The sequence below is a fragment of the Capricornis sumatraensis genome, chromosome 13 (genome assembly GCF_032405125.1).
Source record: "Capricornis sumatraensis isolate serow.1 chromosome 13, serow.2, whole genome shotgun sequence".
Lineage (NCBI taxonomy): Eukaryota > Metazoa > Chordata > Mammalia > Artiodactyla > Bovidae > Capricornis > Capricornis sumatraensis.
Genome location: NC_091081.1, coordinates 41,922,951 through 41,943,303, shown reverse-complemented (window position 1 = coordinate 41,943,303; position 20,353 = coordinate 41,922,951). Strand labels below are relative to the sequence as shown.

Genomic DNA, 20,353 nt, shown 5'->3' with positions numbered 1-20,353 from the left:
CTCTCTGTCACTTTCACAAGAGGCTCTCTAGTTCTTCTTTGGTTTCTGCCGTAAGTGTGGTGTCATCTGCATATGAGGTTATTAATATGTCTCCTGGTAATCTTGATTCTAGGTTGTGCTTCATCCAGCCCAGCATTTTTCATGACATACTCTGTATATAAACTAAATAAACAGGGTGACAATATATAGCCTTGACATATTCGTTTTTCCGATTTGAAACCAGTCTGTTGTTCCAGGTCCAGTTCTAACCGTTGCTTCTTGACCTGCATACAGATTTCTCAGGAGGCAGGTAAGGTGGTCTGGTATTCCCATCTCTTGAAGAATTTTCCACTGTTTCTTGTGATCCACACAGTCAAGGCTTTGGCATAGTCAACAAAGTAGAAGTAGATTTTTTTTTTGTAACTCTCTTGCTTTTTCAGTGATCCAGTGAATGTTGGCCATTTGATCTCTGGTTCCTCTGCTTTTTCTAAATACAGCTTGAACATCTGGAAGTTCATGGTCCACATACTATTGAAGCCTGGCTTGGAGAATTTTGAGCATTGCTTTGCTAGCATTTGAGATGAGTGCAATCATGCGGTATTTTGAGCATTCTTTGCCATTGCCTTTCTCTGGGATTGGAATGAAAACTGACCTTTTCCAGTCCTGTGGCCACTGCTGAGTTTTCCAAATTTGCAGAATACTGAGTGCAGCACTTTCACAGAATCATCTTTTAGGATTTGAAATAGCTCAACTGGAATTCCATCACCTCCACTAGCTTTGATCATAGCGATGCTTCCTAAGGCCCACTTGACTTTGCATTCCAGAATGGAATGTGGCTCTAGGTGAGTGGTCACAACATCATGGTTTTCTGGGTTATGAAGATATTTTGTGTATCTTTCTTCTGTGTACTCTTGCCGCAGCCTCTTAATAACTTCTGCTTCTGTTAGGTCCACACCTTTTCTGTCCTTTATTGTGCCCATCTTTGCATGAAATGTTCCCTTGGTATCTCTAATTTTCTTGAACTGATCTAGTCTTTCCCATTCTGTTGTTTTTCTCTATTTTTTTGCATTGATCACTGAGGAAGGCTTTCTTATCTCTCCTTGCTATTCTTTGAAACTACCTTCAAATGGGTATATCTTTTCTTTGCTCCTTTGACTTTCATTTCTCATCTTTTCATAGCTATTTGTAAGGTCTCCTCAGACAACCATTTTGCCTTTTTGCGTTTCTTTTTCTTGGAGATGGTCTTGATCACTGCATCCTGTACAATGTCACAAACATCCATCCATAGTACTTCAGGCACTGTCTGTCAGCTCTAATCCTTTGAATATATTTGTCACTTGTACTGTATAGTCATAAGGGATTTGATTTAGGTCATACCTGAATAGTCTTGTGGTTTTCCCTACTTTCTTCAATTTAGTCTGAACTTGGCAATAAGGAGTTCATGATCTGAGCGACAGTCAGCTCGTGGTCCTGTTTTTTCTGTACAGAGCTTCTCCATCTTTGACTGCAAAGAGTAATTCAATATGATTTCAGTATTTACCATCTAGTGATGTTCATGTATAGAATCCTCTCTTGTGTTGTTGGACGAGAGTGTTTGCTCTTACCTGTGCGTTCTCTTGGCAAAACTCTATTAGCCTTTGTCCTGCTTAATTCTGTACTCAAGGTCAAATTTGTCTGTTATTCCAGGTATTTTTTGACTTCCTACTTTTGCATTCCAGTCCCCTATAATGAAAAGGACATCTTTTTTGGATATTAGTTCTAGAAGGTCTTTAGGTCTTCATAGACCTGTTCAACTTGAGCTTTTTCATCGTTACTGGTCGGAGCATAGACATGGATTACTGTGATATTGAATGGTTTGCCTTGGAAACGAACAGAGATCATTCTGTTGTTTTTGAGATTAAATCCAAGTACTGCATTTTGGACTCTTTGGTTGACTATGTTGGCTACTCCCTTTCTTCTAAGGGATTCTTGCTCATAGTAGTAGATATAATGGTCGTCTGTGTTAAATTCACCCATCCCAGTCACTTTTAGTCGCTGATTCCTAAAATGTCAATGTTTACTCTTGCCATCTCCTTTTGACCACTTCTAGTTTACCTTGATTCATGGGCCTAACATTCCAGGTTCCTATGCAGTATTGCTCTTTACAGCATCAGACTTTACTTCCACCACCAGTTACATCCACAACTGGTTGTTGTTTTTGGCTTTGGCTCTGTCTCTTCATTCTTTCTGGAGCTATTTCTCCACTGATCTCCAGTAGCATATTGGGCACCTACTGACTTTGGGAGTTCATCTTTCACTGATTCACTTATTCTAATATTTGTTTTGTGTGTGTGGAATCTTTAGCATTTTCTACATATAAGATCATATCATCTGTAAACAGATTATTTTGCTTTTTTTCTAATATGAATGCCTTTTACTTTTTTTTGTTTCCTAATTGCTGTCTAGAACTTCTAGTATTGTGTTAAATTGAAGTGGTGAAGGTAGACCTCCTTGCCTTGTTCTTAATCTTTGAGGAAAAGCTTTTAGTCTTTTGGTATTGAGTATGCTGTTCATTGTGGCTATTTCATATGAAATTTCTCTTATGGCAGTTTTGTTTTATTTTTTCTATGCCTAGTATTTCAGTGTTTTCATGAAAAAGTATTGAATTTTGCCAGTTGCTTTTTTTGCATCATTTGAGATGAACATTTATTTTTCCCTTCATTCTATTAAGGCAGCATATTACATTGATCAGTTTCCATGCATTGCATCATCCTAGCACTCCAGGGATAAACCATACCTAGTCATGTTATGTAATCCTTTTAGTGTGCTGCCAAATTCAACTTGCTAACATTCTGTTGAAGAGTTGCATCAGTGCTCATAAGGGATAGTAGTTTATAGTTTTCTTGTGTTTTGGTCTTGCTTTGCTATTAAGGTAATACAGATAGCATAGAATGAGATCGAAAATGTTTTCTCCTCTTTGGCTTTTGGAACAGTTTGACAATGATTGTTTCATTTCTTCTTTAAATATTTAGTAAAATTCACCCATGTGAAGCCATCTTGTTTAGGGTTTTTTCTTCCTTTGCCAGGAGATGTTTGTTTATTGATTCAATTTCCTGAATAGTGATAAGTCTATTCAAATTGTTTATTTCTTCATAATTCAGTCTGGGTAGGTTTTGAGCTTCTAGGAATTTGCCCATTTTATCCAGGGTATCAAATTTGCTAGTATAAAATTGTTCCTGGTACTTTATAATAATCATTTGCTCCCGTAGAATCAGTAGTAATACTCTCACTGTCATCTTTGATTTTAGTAATTTCCACCGTCTCTTTTCCTCTTAGTTCATCCAGCTAAGGTTTGTTAATTTTATGACCTCTTCTGAAAACCAGAGTTTGGTTTCATTGGTTTTTCTCCATTGTTTTTCTATTTTCTGTTTCATATGTATCTTATCTAAGCTTTTATTATCTTCCTCTTCTAGCTTTAGAATTATTTTGTTCTTCTTTTAATAGTTCCTTAAGTTTGTAAAGTTAACTTGTTTGAGATTTTCATTGTTTTATAGATGTAAGCATTTACAGCTATTAGTTTACCCTTTAGTGTCACTTTGGCCACATACCATAAGTTTTGTTATATCATATTTTTGTTTTATTCATCTCTTAAGTGTTTTCCAGTTTCCCCTTTAATTTTTTTTTTCTTTAATCCTTTGGCAGTTTAATCTTTACTCTTAACATAGTTACTTATATGGATTAATTTTCAAATGTTGAATCTCATTCGTTATTCCTAGAATAAACCCTATTTGGTGATGATTTGTTATCCTATTTGTATATTGCTAAATCCTATTTGCTCATCTTTTGTCGAGACCAGCTCGGCAAGCAGGGTTTCTGAAAGTGTGATCCAGCGAGAGACTGAGAAACGAGACACAAGAATTCAGAGAAAAGCAAGGATCAGGGGACCAACACTGCTCCAAGGTGAAGGTGCTGAAACTGAATCCAAGCCAGCTTTATTATACTTTCAGCCATGAATGAAAGAATAAGTGGGGAGTTAAACTATAACTCATGTGGCCTTCAGGGCCAAAGAACAAATGGTCATTAACCATTGAGTAAGACTAATATTCTTATCTATAGATTTTCCACCAGTTACGTAAAACATGTGACTCTGAGATGCCAGTTGAGAAACAGTCTGGGGTTAGTTTTCCAACCCGAGGATCATATCTTGTTTTCCAGATTATGAACTTTGCCCTCTGGACTTGTTCCAAGAGTCTCATGCCTTATAGCATCCAGTTTATCAATAATTATAAATTTCTTTTGCGGCCCTTGTCGGGGCCTGCTTTTCTTTTATTCTTCCTGTCTCCTACAATCTTTTTAAAGTATTTTGCGTCCTTTTTCATATGAAATATTGGAGATATTGGTCTGTGGTTTTCCTTTTTTTGATGTGTTTTGTCTTTTGTTATTAGATTAGTTTATGATCTCATGAAATTATTCAGGAAGTCTTCCTTCTTTCATATTCTGGAAGAGATGTCATAGAACTGTTTTTTTTTTTTTTTTCTTTCTTACTTGATAGAATTCACCTGTGAAATTCTTTTGGGCTGGTAGATTCATTATTTTTTTTTAACTACAAAATGAATTTCATTAATAGACATAGGACTGTTCACATTATTTATTCTACAATGACTTTAGATACTTTCATTTTTTAAAGAACTGGTCTATATCATTGAATAGTTTTAGTTCTTGGACATAGAGTTGTATGTATTTCTTTCTAATGCTTTTAAAGCCTTTTACACATCTGCTTTTGATAATCCATTTCTGTTTGCCTTCTTTTCTGGTCAGTGTTTTTAGAGTATGATTATTATTGTTGGCTCATTCAGTGACCCAACTTTTGGTTTCATTGATTCCTTGGTAAAAGAATGTGTGTTCTGCTGCCATTGAATGGATTATCTTATAAATGTCCATTTATAAGACAGTTAGTTCACGTTCTTGACGGTATTGTTCAGATCTTCTTATCCTTGCCTATTTTCTGTTTGTTTTATCAGTTACTGATAAAGCAGTTTTCAAGTCTTCAGAAAAAAATTGTGGATTCATCTATTCCTCCTTTCAGATTTGTCAGATTTTGCTTCATATATTTTGAGGTCTTTTTTAAGTGCATAATCACTTAGGACTGTTATATGTTTGGGGATAATTGAAACCTATACTGTTATAAAATAATCCCTCTTTATGATAGTAATATTCTTTGTTTTGAAGTCTACATTTTTTTACATTTTTATAACAACTGCTCCTCTCTTTGATTAACTTTTGTCTCCTGTATCTTTTATCATTCTTTAGCTTTTAACTTATCTTTGTCTTTATACTTAAAGTGCTTTTCCTGGACACAGCATATGGTTCAGTTCTGTTCAGTCACTCAGTCATGTCTGATTCTTTACAACCCCATAGACTGCAGCATGCCAGACTTCCCTGTCCTTCACCAACTCTCAGAGCCTGCTCAAACTCATCCATTGAGTTGGTAATGCCATCCAACCATCTCGACCTCTGTCATCCCCTTCTCCTCCTGCCTGCAATTTTTCTCCACAACAAGGTCTATTCTCATGAGTTGGCTCTTCATATCAGGTGGCCAAAGCATTGGAGCTTCAGCTTCAGCATCAGTCCTTCCAATGAATGTTCAGGACTGATTTCCTTTAGGATTGACTGGTTTTATCACCTTTCAGTCCAAAGGACTCTCAAGAGTCTTCTCCAACACCACAGTTCAAAAGCATCAGTTCTTTAGCATTCAGCCTTCTTTATGGTTCAACTCTCACATCCATGCATGAGTACTGGGAAAACCATAGCTTTGACTATATGAACTTTTGCCACAAAGTAATGACTCTGCCTTTTAATATGCTGTCTAGGTCAGTAATAGCTTTTCTTCCAAAGAGCAAGTGTCTTTTAATTTCATGGCTGCAGTCACCATCTGCAGTGATTTTGGAGCCCAAGAAAATAAAATCTATTATTGTTTCCCCATTTATTTGCTATGAAGTGATGTCACCAGATGCCATGATCTTCACTTTCTGAGAGTTGAGTTTTAAGCCAGCTTTTTTACTCTCCTCTTTCATCTTCATCACAATGTTCTGTAGTTCTTCTTTGGTTTCTGCCATAAGGGTTGTGTCATCTGCATATCTGAGTTATTGCTATTTCTTCTGGCAATCATGATTCCAGGTTGTACTTCATCCACCTGGTACTTCTCATGATGTACTCTGCATATAAGTTAAATAAGCAGGGTGACAATGTACAGCCTTGACATACTCTTTTTCCCAATTTTGAACCAGTCTTTTGTTCTATGTCTGGTTCTCACTCTTGCTTCTTGACCTGCATACAGATTTCTCAGGAAGCAAGAAAAGTGGTCTGGTATTCCCATCTCTCTAAGAATTTTCCGCAGTTTATTGTGATCCATACAGTCAAAGGCTTTATTATAATCAATGAAGCAGAAATAGATGTTTTTCTGGAATTCTCTTGCTTTTTCTATGATCCAGTGGATGTTGGTAATTTATTCTCTGTTTCCTCTGCCGTTTCTAATTCTAGTTCTCGGTTCGCATACTATTGAAGCTTCTCTTGGAGAATTTTGAGCATTACTTTGCTAGCATGTGAGATGAATGCAGTTGTACAATAGTTTGAAATAACTCAGCTGTAATTCCATCACCTCCACTAACTTTGTTTGTGGTGTTGCTTCCTAAGGCCCACTTGACTTCACACTCCAGGGTGTGTGGCTCTAGGTGAGTGATCACACCATCATGGTTATCTGGGTCATGAAGATCTTTTTTATATAGTTCTTTGGTGTATTCTTGCCAGCTCATCTTACTATCTTCTGCTTCTGTTAGGTCCATACCATTTCTGTCCTTTATTTTGCCTATCTTTGCAAGAACTATCCCCTTGGTATCTCTAATTTTCTTGAAGAGATCTCTAGTCTTTCACACTCTATTGTTTTACTCTTTTTCTTTGCATTGATCACTGACAAAGGCTTTCTTATCTCTCCTTGTAATTCTTTGAAACTCTGCATTTAGGTGGATATATCTTTCCTTTTCTCCTTTGCCTTTCGCTTCTCTTCTTTTCTCATAATATGGTTTATTTATGTTGTTGGGCTGATCGAAATCTACTGTCTTTTCAGTCTTTGTAATTCTTCCCTTCTTTGTTTCTCTTATTCTGTATTCCTTTGGGTTAATTAAACTTTTTATGATTGTGTTTAGTGCCTGCTATTTGCTTTGTTGTTGTTACTCAGTCACTAAGACACGTCGATTCTTTGCAACCATGTGAACTAGAGCACGCCATCTTCCCTGTCCTTCGCTATCTCCCAGAGCTTGCTCAAACTCACGTCCATTGAGTTGACAGTGGCATCCAAGCATTTTATCTTCTGTCGCCCCCTTTTCCTCTTGCCCTCAATCTTTCCCAGCATTAGAATCTTTCCCAGTTTGATAGCTCTTCACAGCAGGTAGCCAAAGTACTGGAGCTTCAGCATCAGTTCTTCCAATGAATATTCATTGTAGATTTCATTTAGGATTGACTGCTCGATTTCCTTGTGTCCGAGGGACTCTCAAGAGTCTTCTCCAGCACCATAATAGAAAGCATTAATTCTTCAATGCTCTGCCTTCTTTATGGTCCAACTCTCGCATCTGTACAGTACTACTGGAAAAAAAATTAGCTTTGACCATAGAGACCTTTGTTGTCAAAGTGATGTCTCTGCTCTTTAATATGCTCTCTAAATTTGTCATAGGTTTTCTTCCAAGGAGGAGGAATCTTTTAATTTCGTGGCTGCTGTCACCATCCACAGTGATTTTGCAGCCCAAGAAAATAAAATCTGTTACTGTTTCTCCATCTATTTGCCGTGAAGTGATGGGACTGGAGGATGCAGTGATCTTTGTGTTTTGAATGTTCAGTTTTAAGCCAGCTTTTTCACTCTCTTTTTTTTACTCTCATAAGAGGCCCTTTAGTTCCTCTTCACTTTCTGCCATTAGAGTGGTATCATTTGCATAGCTGAGGTTATTGATATTTCTCCTCTGAATCTTGATTCCAACTTTACAGTCATCCAGCCCAGCATTTCACATGATATAAGTTGAATAAGCAGGGTGACAGTATTCAGCCTTGATGTATTTCTCTCCCAATTTTAAACCAGTCCGTTGTTCCATGTCCACTTGTTACTGTTGCTTCTTGTCCTGAACAGGTTTCTCAGGAGGCTGGTAAAGTGCTCTGGTATTCCTCTCTCTTTTTAAGAATTTTCCACAGTTTTTTGTGATCCACACAGTTAAAGTGTTTAATGTAGTCAATGAACCTGAAGTAGATTTTTTTTTTGGGGGGGTGGGGGGAGGGAATTGCTTGCTTATTCCATGATCCAGCAAGTGTTGACCATTTGATCTCTGGTTCCTCTGCCTTTTCTAAATCCAGCTTTTATATCTGTAAGTTCTTGGTTCATGTACTGTTGAAGCCAAGCTTGAAGGATTTTGAGCAGTACCTTGATAGCATGTGAAATGAGGGTAATCGTTTGGTAGTTTGAACATTTTTTGGCATTAGAATTGGGATTAGAATGAAAAATGACCTTTTCCAGTCCTGTGACCACTGCTGAGTCTTCCATATTTGCTGGCATATTGAGTAAAGCACTTCAACAGCATTATCTTTTAGGATTTGAAATAGTTGAACTTTAATTCCGTCACCTCCACTAGCTATGTTCCTAGTAGTGTATTCTAAGGCCCACATGATTCATATTCCAGGATCTCTGACTTATATGAGTGATTACACCATCGTGGTTATCCAGGTCATTAAGAGCTTTTTTGTAGAGTTCTGTGTATTCTTGCCACTTCATCTTAGTCTATTCTACTTCACTTAGGTCCTTGCCATTTCTGTTATTTATCATTCCTATGTTTGCATGAAATGTTCTCTTGGTATCTCTGATTTTCTTGAAGAGGCCTCTAGTCTTTCCCATTCTACTGTTTCCTCTATTTCTTTGCATTGTTTACTTGAGAAGGCTTTCTTATCTCTACTTGCTATTCTCTGGAACTCTGCGTTCATTTGTGTATATATGTACCTTTCTTCTTTGCCTTTTGCTTCTCTTCTTTTCTCAGCTCTTTGTAAAGCCTCCTCAGACAACCATTTGCCTTTTTGCCTTTATTTTTCTTAGGGATGGTTTTGGTCACCGCCTCCTGTACAATGTTATGAACCTCAGTCTACAGTTCTTCAGGCACTCTTGTGTCTCAGATCTAATCCCTTAAATCTGTTTGTCACTTATACTGTATAATCATAAGGGATTTGATTTAGGTCATATCTGAATAGCCTAGTGGTTTTCCGTACTTTCTTCAATTTAAGTCTGAATTTTTCAATTTGTAGCTCATAATCTGAGCCACAGTTAGCTCCAGGTCTTCTTTTTCTGACTGTATAGAGCTTCTCTGTCTTTGGCTGCAAAGATTATAGTCAGTCTGATTTCATTGTTGACCGTCTGGTGCTGTCCACGTGTAGAATCATTCTGTTGTTGGAAGAGGGTGTTTGCCATGACCAGTGTATTCTCTTGGGAAAACTCTTGTTAGCTTTTGCCCTCCTTCATTCTGTACTCCAAAGCCAATTTACCTGTTATTCTAAGCATCTCTTGATTTCCTACTTTTGCATTCCAGTCCCTACTATGAAAGGGACATATTTTTTGGTGTTAATTCTAGATGTTCTTGTAGGTCTTCTTAGAACCATATGACTTCAGCTTCTTCAGCATCAGTGGTTGTGGCATAGACTTGGATTACTGTGATGTTGAATGGTTTGTCTTGGAAATGAACTGAGATCTTTTTGTTGATTTTGAGATTATACCCAAGTACTGCATTTCGGACTCTCTCGTTGACTCTGAGAACTACTCTATTCCTCCAAAGGGTTTCTTGCCCACAATAGTGAATATAATGGTCATCTGAATTAAATTCACCCATTCACATCTGTTTTAGTTCACTGATTCCTAAGATGTCAATGTTCACTCTTTCTATTTCCTGCTTAACAACATCCAATTTACCTTGATTCATGTACTTAACAATCTGGGTTCCTATGCAATATTGTTACTAACAGCATCGGACTCTACTTTCATCACCAGACTCATCCACGACTTAGCGTCTTTTCCACTTCAACCCAGCCTCTTCATTCTTCTGGAGCTATTTCTCTGCTCTTCTGAAATAGCATATTGGACATCTAAGGACTTGGGGGGGCTTATCTTCTGCTGTCATATCTTTTTGCTTTTTCACATTGTTCACAGAATTCTCAAGGCAAGAATACTGAAGTGGTTTGTTTGTCATTCCCTTCTCCAGTCTCAAATGGTAAGGTTAAAAATATGTATGGTAGAGCTTTGAAATTTACCCCAGAGGTATTGGATGCATTTGCTTTGTATTTTTTGCCCCAATCTTTTTTTTTTTTTTTTTTTTTGGTAATTTCTGTGACTTGCCTAATTACATGACCCTTTCCTCAGCTCTGACGTTCATGAATCTTTTGAAGGCATTTTTTATTATTAACTTTGGTGATTTTTTTTGCTTGTTTTTTTTTCCCCCCAGCATTTCTATTTAGTTCTTCTAGTTTTCATCTCTTCTTTCCTATTAGATCTTTTAATGTTAAATCATAATATTAGTTTTAAATTCCTTGTTTAATGATATCAGCATCTATTTCAGATCTGAGCCAGTCTTTCTCTACTGAATGTTTTGACTGTGCATTATTTTTCTTGCTTTTTATAATGTTTTTTTTTTTTAATTGTCATCCTGTGTAGTTGTAAGTGTTTGTGTATGGAAATGGCATTTCCATTTTGCCTTTCTTTCTATGAAATCTTTAATTTGAAAGAATGTTTGAGATGTTTGAAAGAAGCACTAAGTATGTTCCCCATATATAAGAGAAACTATCACAAGCTCTGTTGAGGTAAACAAAAACAAATTTAGTTACCATTTTACTGTCTTACATATTTTATTTAATAATTCTTTTTATTACTTTTTTAAATTACTTTTTGGAAGAATGCCACTCTGCATAATGCATTCTCTCATGTATGATTTTTAAAACAGAGTTTTAGGTTATGAACTAAATTTATTCCCATTTACAAATGTGAAGACTTAAGTAGGCTAACTTACCTGAAGATAAACATCTATCAGATGACAAAATTGGACTGGATTTTCTGTGTCTGTTTCCTACCTGTATTCTTAAGTATTACCCTGTTTAGAATCACTTAGCTTAACAAAAATATTATTGTTGGGTTTCACTTATATTGAAGGTCTTGTGATAAGTGATGTGGAGGGAGGACGTGATCATTATGAAGTGATCTGCATTTAATATACTAATGTTCCAAGAATGGACTTTAAAGAGTATCCTTTCTCACTTAGCAATTGGAATGGTAGAAATATGCTGTAATAGATTTTACGTATAAATGATACTTGGTCGACATATTTTAGAGAAACCTTTCAGGTTATTCTGAAGGATTCATTAGCATTTTAAATGGACCAGTTCCCCTCCCAAAGTAGGACCATCATTGGCTTGGTTCCCAGGCCATTACTTATTCAAAGCTCATGAGTAACACAGCCCAAAATACACTGTACAAAGATAAATTGGATTATGGAGCACAATATGGGGATATAATTCAACATGTAGAAGTGATAATCGATACAGTAAAACAGCTGAAACACAATAATAGGATAAGGAAGAACAAGGAACGTTTTCCCTAAGCCTTACAGTGTATCTTCAGCAAGGATAAAGAGGAAGAAATCACTGGACGAGAACCAGTTGCTAAGTTGTTTGGAGAATCAGTGTATTAGCAATGCTATACAATAGAAATTTCTGTGATCATGAAAATATTCTATATCTGTGTTTACCAATGCAGTAGGAAATACTAGCTACTTTACATTCTCTGTGGAGTTAGAGGACTTCCTATGCATTATCCATGTGGGATTTCATCTGCTGCTTTTGAGGGCTGGTTTACTTCTGCCAGTTTTGCTTAGGGCAGACTGACTTCCTTGCTCAGTTACCTCTCTGACTTCACATTTTCACTTCATTCTAGACATGTAGTTAGTTCTTTACTCTCTTCAGCTCTTTGACTTTTGGAAGTTTTTTGTTCCCGTTTTTATCTAATAATTTGTTTTTGTTGGAAATTTTGGTCTGAGTATCCTAATCTACTATTAGAAATAGGAATCTTGTTTTGCTTTTAATTTCATGGAAACATGCCATGTTCATAATTTTCTGAACTCTGTGGCATAAACTTTCTTTTGTATGTTTCTCCTTTATATTGTTTTCTCATGTTCTTTCTCATTTCTTTTTTTTTCAGGGTTTTTTGATAGGTCCCATGTTGAGAAAATTCGTATTGTCGCTTTTCATTGATGACACTTTACAATCAATTTATATGAAGTTTACAATCACATTGCATGAAATTGATGTACTTAAGCTGGGAACTTTGGCAGCTTAAATGTTTGATCAGTTGTCTACAGAGTTTCCTGATCATTTTTTTTTTTTTTAATGACTGCTTTCATGGCTAACTAAAAGCTCCCCTGAAGCCCCACGTATTATAATTTTTTTTTCTGTCTCACTGTTCTTGTTGCTGTTTTTATATTTTTCATAAAATAAAATTGTATAGGAGACAGATACCTTTTTTTCTGTTAACTTAACCTCCAAGTTCTGTTTTGTTTCTGTAGGTGGGACTGCTCTGTTTGTATTGGTTTTCTTGTATTTGCTTTGTTTGATTGGTTGCTAAGTTGTTTCCAACTCTTTGTGACCCCATAAACTATAGCCTGCCAGGCTTCTTGTCCACAGGATTTCCCAGGCAAGAATACTGGAGTGGGTTACCATTTACTTCACCAGGGGATATTCCTGACCGAGGGATTGAACCTATGTCTCATGCATTGGCAGGCAGATTCTTTATCACTGAGCCACTGGGGAAGCTCTTCTGTTTGTACATGACATAGGTAACACAAGGTTTAAGTCTTAAATTTAGTTCTCTGCCAGTTTCTAACTTTGCCTTTTTGTTTTCTATTTTCATTTCCACATACTTGTCTTTTGATAACATTGTGTTTTTCTTCTTGTCCTAACGAGTCTGTTATATGATTTAGAGGTGGATCAGACTAAACAATCTACCCACAATGTGGGAGACCTGGGTTCGATCCCTGGGTCAGGAACATCCCCTGGAAAAAGGGACGGCTATGCACTCCAGTATTTTTGCTGGAAAATTCCACAGACAGAGGAGCCTGGTGGGCTACACTCCATGTGGTGGCAAGGAGTCAGACATGACTGAGCTACTAACACTTTCACTTTCTTTCACTTTCACCATGCTTTCAGTGGCCTCTTGCTTTATGTAGGTAATGAGGGTTTGAATTAGTTGATGTCAAAGATTTCTTCCCCTAGTTAGTAATTCTTTGCAAGCTTATTGTTTTTAAAACTTTCTTTTTGTAGTTTATTAGTTCAAAAGCAAGTAGGTATTATAGGGATAAACTGTAATTTTAAAATCACTTGAGTCTTCTGTTAAGTGATACTGATCCACACAAAAATTTGAACTTATTTGTTTATAGCAACTTTATTGTTATAATTGCCAAAAATTTTAAGAAACATTGATGTCTTCAACAGGTAAATGGATAAACTGTGACATATTGATAGAGTGAAATGTTATTTAGCAATAAAAAGAATGCGCTGTCAAGTCATAAAAAGATATGAATGAAACTTCAGTGCACATTTCACAGTATAGAAGCCGTCTGAAAATGTTACTTTGCGATTCTATCTATATAACATTCTGAAAAAGGCAAAATATATAGAGACAGTAAAGAGATCAGTTATTTTCTGGGGGATTGAAAAGAAGAAAGAGGAGTTATTAAGTGGAGTGCAATGGGTTTTGAAGGCAGTAAAACTATCCTTGTGTGATACTGTAATAAATAGTGGGTTCCTGACACTATACATTTGTCAAAAGCCATAGAACTGTGCAGTACAAAGAGGGAACCCTAATGTAAACTGTGGACTTTAGTTAATAATGATTTATCTACATTGGTTCATCACAGTTGTAACAAATTTACCACACTAATGTAAGATGTTAATATTAATGGAGAAACTGTATGGTATGGGAGGATGGTGAGTAGGAGAGGAGAATACAGAAACTTATTTTCTGTACAGCTTTTCAGTAAATCTATAACTTATTTTAAAAACTAAAATCTATTAATTAAAAGATACTAATACCTGAGAAAAAGGTTAAAGTATTGAGTATACAAAGTAATCAAATAACTATAAGTGGTATTTAAGTAAAGTAACAAAATAACATTATTTGAATATGTTTCTTTTTATTGTTAATACTGTCCTTGTCTGCCTTTTTTTTTTTTTTTAAGAATACCTGTAGTCTTTTCTGTTCCTATGTTTATTTTTATTTTCTTTTTGATTGTTTCTATTAGGTGTACTAGCCCTATCTTGGTACCCACCTGATTTGAATGATGAGAATGGAGAACCTACTGATAACTTGGTACCAGCTATTTTGGATAAAGCTCATAAATATAATCTGAAGGTATTTAATTTATTTTATTGAGATATAATATTAGATTAGTTTAAGGTATTCAGCATAATGACTTGATATATGTATATATTGTGAAATAATTGTCACAATTAGTCTAGTTAACTTTTATCCCCACACATAGTTCCATTTTTTTTGTCTTTTTGCTATGATGAGGATTTTTAAGTTGTATTCTTTTAGCAAGTTTTAAATATACCATGCAGTATTATCAACTGTAGTTATGAAGCTGTACTTTACATCCTGGAAGCTTACTTATTTTATAACTGGAAGTTTATGCCTTTTAACTATCTTCACACACTTTACCCACCCCCTGTCTCAAACAGTCACGAACCTGTTCTCTGTATCTATGAGTTGGTTGTTTTATGTTTTGTGTGCATGTGTGTGTGTGTGTGTGTGTGTGTGTGATTGCTGTTTTGTTTTTGATTCCGTATATAAGCAAGATCATATGATATTTGTCTTTATCTAACAGACTTATTTCACTTAGCATAACACCCTCAAGGTTAATTCATGTTGTCACTAGTGACAACATTTCCTGGTTTGTTTGTTTGTTTTGACTGGATAATATTTGTGTGTGTGTGTGTGTGTATACACTCACCATTTTTCATTATTCATTCATTCATCATTATGGATGCTTCCAGCATAAGCATTTCCATTTCCTGGGTATTATAAGTAATGATGCAGGTGTATTTCCAAGTTAGTGCTTTTGCTTCCTTTGGATAAGTACCCAGAAGGAGAATTGCAGGATAGTATATTTCTATTTTAAATTATTTCAAGAAGCTCCATACTATTTTCATAGTGGCTTCATCAATTTATATTCCCACCAAAGTGAACAAGTGTTCCCTTTTCTTCTCATGGTCACTAATAGTTCTTGATAATAGCCATTCAAACAGGTATAAGGCAATATCTCAATGTGGTTTTGATTGGCATTTCCCTGATGATTAGTGACGTTGAGTACCTTTTCAAGTGTTGGCTATCTGTATATGTTTCTAGGGAGAATGTCTATTCAGAAGTGATGCACGTTTTTCAAACTGTTTGTTTTTTGCTGATGTGTTAATAGGACTTGTTTATATATTTTGGATATTAACACTTTTTCAGATGCATGGTTTGCAGGTATGTTTTCCCATTTATTATGTTACCTTTTCATTTGTTAGTGGTTTCCTTTGGTGTACAGAAGCTTTGTAGTTTGATGTAGTGTCACTTGTTTATTTTCACTTTTGTTGTTTTTGGTTTTGGTGTCAAATCCAAAAAAATCACAGCCAACACCATTTTCAGGGAGCTTACACCTTTGTTTTCTTCTAAGAGTTTTATGGTTTCAGATCTTATGCTTAAGACTTTAGTCCATTTTTAGATATTTTTTGCGTATAGTGAAAGGTCGTTCCATTTCATCTTTTGCAAGTGGCTGTCCAGTTTTTCCAGTGCTATTTATTGAAGAGACTGTCCTTTCCCTATTGAATATTCTTAGCTCCTTTGTTGCAGATTAGTTGACCACAGGTGCCTGGGTTTATTTCTGGGCTCTGCATTCTATTCTATTGATCTATATATTTTTATGACAATACCAAACTATTCTGATTACTATAGTTCTGTAATATAGTTTGAAATGAAGTATGGTGCCACCAACATTGTTCCTTTTTCTCAAGATTGCTTTGGCTTTAAGGTCTTTTGTGGTTGCATACAAATTTTAGAATTGTTTGTTCTATTTCTGTGACAAATACCTTTAGTATCACATTGAATCTATAAATTGCTTTTGGTAATATGGATATTTTAATAATACTAACTCTTCCAATCCACGAGTGTGGGATATCTTAACATCTACTTCTGTTTTTTTACTGTCTGTCATTAACATACAATTTTCAGGATACAGATCATTCACCTCCTCTGTTAAGCTTATTTCTAGGTAGCTTATTCTTTCTGATGCAGTGATAAATGGAATTGTTTCATAAATTTATTTTTCTTCATTCATTCTTAGTGAAATGCAAGAGATTTTTGTATATTGATTTTTATATCCTGCAAGTTTACTGAATTTGTTCAAGTTTTTTGATGAAGGCTTGAGTTTTCAGGATGTCACATATTGTTGTCTGTAAATAGGGACTATAAATAGAGACAACATATTGTTGTCTGTAAATAGAGGCAACAGTTTCTATTTTTCTCCTTCTTTTCTGAATTTGATACCTTTCATTTGTTGTTGTTGTTGTTACATTATTGCTCTGGCTATGAATTCCAGTGCTGTATTGAATAAACGTGGTGAGAGTAGGTATCCCCAAGTTGTTGCTGATCATGGAGAAAAAACGTTTGGCTTTCTCCCTTGAGTCTGATTTTAGCTGCAGTATTGTGATATGTGGCCATTATTTTGTTGAAGTACTTTTTCTCTATACTCACTTTGTTGAGAGTTTGTATCATGAATGGGTGTTGAATTTTGTTGAATGCTTTTTTTTCTGTTTTTTTTTTTGAGATGATCATATGAATTATATGGTTAATTTTGTGAATGTGTATCCCATTGATTTGAGGGTGTCAATTCATCCTTGCATCCTGGAAATAAATCCCACTTGATCACAGTGTATGATCCTTTTGTTGTATGTTGAATTCAGCTTATTAATATTTGTTGAGAATTTTTGCATCTCTGTTCATCAGGGATATTGGCTTTTAACTATTTTTTATTGTGGTGTCCTGACTGCTTTTAGTATCAGCATATTGCTTGTCCCATATAATGAGTTTGGAGGTGTTCCCTTCTCTTCAAATTTTTGGAAGAATTTGATAGGATTAGTATTAATTCTTCTTTGAATATTTGGTAGAATTCACCAGTGAAGCTGTCTGATGCTGGGTTTTGTTTGTTGGAGATTTTTGATTACTGATTATTTCCTTTCAAGTTACTTACCAGTCTGTTCAGATTTTTCTGTTTCTTAATGATTCAGTCTTGGAAGGTTGTATTTCTAGAAATATATCTATTTGTGATGTCTGTGGAGAACTAAAGTCCTCTGTTGTTATTGTATGGCTGTTTTACTCTTTAGGTCTGTTAATATTGTATTTATATTTAGATGCTCCTATGTTAGGTGCTAACATATTTACAAATGTTCTATCCTCTTGTTATATTGATCCCTTATCACTATGTAATGACTTTCTTCCTCCTCTGTCTCTTATTACAGTCTTTGTTTTATGTTCTTCTTTGTCTCTTACAAGTGTTGCCACCCCAGCTTTCTCTTGGTTTCCAAGAGTATGGGATATATTTTTCCATCCCTTTGTTTTCAGTCTGTGTGTTTGTACATCTAAGTGAGAATCTTGTGGGTGAGATAAAGATGACTTTTTATTATTGATAGGTATGGAGTTCTTGCCATTTTGTTAATAATTTTATAGCTGTTTTATAATTTCTTTTTGTTTTTCTTGCTACTTTTCTTGCTACTCTTTGTAATTTGATGATTTTCTGTAGTGGCATTCTTAAATTCTATATTCTTTATCTTTTGGGTCCCTATTCTAGGTTTTGCTCTATAGTTACCATAAGGCCTACATAAAACAATTTATATTTATAATAGTCTATTTTAAGTTGACAACAAATTAACTTTGGTAACAGTCTAAAGCTCTATGTTTTTACTTACTCATATTTTATATTTTTGAAGTCTCCATTTACATCATCTTACCTTGCTTATTCACTGACAATTACTGTGCTTATAATTATTTTTACTGTTTGTCTTTTAACCTTCATGTTAGCACTTTATATAAGTGATTAATCTTGTTTACCACGTTAGCTTTTTCTAATTTTACTATATGTTAATTTTTACCAGTGAGGTTTATATGCTTTTATTTTTTCCTTTTGTTTCATCTTCAAAAGTCCCTTTAACATTTCTTGTAGGACTGGGCTATTGGTCATTACTCTTATGTTTTATTTTTCTGGATAACTCTAAATCTCTTTCCAACTCTGAGTGATAACTTTGCCATGCAGAGTATTCTTGTTTGGCTGTTTAATTTGTTTTAGAGCTTTAAAATGCCACGCCCTTCTCTATTTTTTCAGCTAGAAAATATGCTAACAGTCTTATAGGGGTTCCCTTTTATATAAGAGGTTGTTTTTCTCTTGCTTCTTCAAAGAGTCTGTCCTTTAACTTTTGACTATTTATATTATACATTGGTGTGGGTCTTCTTAAATTCATCTTGGTTGGAACTTTCAGGGCTTCCTGGATGTGGATGTCTGTTTCTTTCTCCAGATTAGGGAAGTGTTGAGTCGTTATGTCTTCACACAAATTTTCTTCCCCTTTTTCTCTCCTCATTTTGGGACTCATGTAAATAATTGTGTTCTTGATGTTTTCTCATAAATTCCTTAGACTATCTTTGCTCTTTTTTGTTCCTTTTTCTTTTTGCAGCTCCAGTTGGAAGAAGTTAACTGCCCTGTCTTTGAATTCACTGATTCTTTCTTTTGCTTCTAATCTTCTAATGAGGGATTTTGAGCCCTCATGTTTGTCAGTACAGTTGTATTCTTTAACTTCATCATTTCTGTAGAGTACTTTGCTATATTTTCTATTTGTTGAAATTCTCACTTTTTTCATGGTTTGTTCTCCTGACTTTGGTGAGCATCTTTATTAGTTATTTTGAACTTTTTGTCATATAAATCATTTACATTATGATAATCTCATTTTCATTAAGTATATTTCTGAAGTTTTTATCTTGTCCTTTTATTTGGAACTTGTCCTTTGTTTATTCAGTTTCCCTAACATTCTCTGTTGGTTTCTGTGTATTAGATCAGGGGTTCCCAATCTCTAGGATCTAATGCCTAATGATCTGAGGTGGAACTTACATAATAATAATAAAGTACACAGGAAATGTAATGTGAATCAATCATCCTGAAACCCCCAGTCCATGGAAAAATGGTCTTCCACAAAGCCAGAATCTGGTACCAAAAAGGTTGGGGACTGCTATATTAGATAAAACAACCTCTTCTCCCTGTCTTGAAGGTGTTACTTCATATAAGAAGATAAACCTTAATATTTAACCCTGTCCTATTTCTTGGTTGTCTCTCATATCCTTGTGATTGTCCAAACTGCCTACTTGGTTCTTAGGCTCCCAGCAGTTGAGGGTTTACCAAGACCTGCCCGTATCCTAAAAGGGAGGATCTCAGTCAGCACCTAAATTTGGGCTTATTGGAAGCCAGCCTTTGGGCAGCAGCTTTTAAGTTATACATAGATACCTCTTTCCATGGACATCTATGAGATGGACCTTTCACTCTGCTCTCTGTGTACTGAGTCCCGCATGGTAGTTAAAAACCATTTCTTCCTTTGTGTCATCCAAATAGATCCATGAACTCAAGACCCACTAGCCACTAGAGCCAGGCATCAAGGGTTATTTCTTCTGCACAGCAACTACAAAAGTTGGTACACCAAATATGGGCAGAAGCTCCTTTCTCAGAGATAACCAGTGACCTGGGGCTGGGCACAGGGTCTTTGCGAAGTTGATGTCCAATTAGTTCCCAAGATTGCAGCTGGCCCTAGACTTGTGTTTAATTTGATGCCCTCCCCTCAGGCCAAATCTATGAAAATAGGACAATAGTCCTCTTTCACAGAAAGATTGGGTGCCTGTCTATTACCTCTCTGCTTTGTCCACTGAGTTGTTGCTGCTTATGTTCTCTTTCTCCATTTGTTTCAGTCCTGTGGGGCTGACAAATGCTAACCACTGTGACAGCCAGAGCCAGATGATCAAGGTAGTACCTCCTAAGCTGCAGCAGCAAAAACCAGGCCACCAGACATGTGCACACGTTTCTTTCTGGGAGATACTGGTGACCTGGAGTGAGACGGAGGAGGACACCAAGGTGGCTCTTGCCAGCCTTCTTGGTCTTTGGAGAGTATTCAGTAAGCTTCTAGGTATGTCCTAAATTAGATGCCTGGCACTTAAACTGAAGCTTTAATATAAGTGTCCAAGTCTCTTTTACAGAAAGACTAGGCA

The 20,353-nt window shown here is 35.7% G+C and overlaps 1 protein-coding gene across 1 annotated transcript in view; it reads left to right on the top strand.

Annotated features, from left to right (window-relative positions):
• Nucleotides 1-20,353, top strand: part of MANEA (mannosidase endo-alpha) — an 80,732-nt gene that overhangs the window by 33,313 nt on the left and 27,066 nt on the right. The window contains exon 3 of the mRNA XM_068985216.1: nucleotides 14,319-14,428. Coding sequence (XP_068841317.1) covers nucleotides 14,319-14,428 — 110 coding nt within the window. The remainder of the gene's footprint in view (nucleotides 1-14,318; nucleotides 14,429-20,353) is intronic.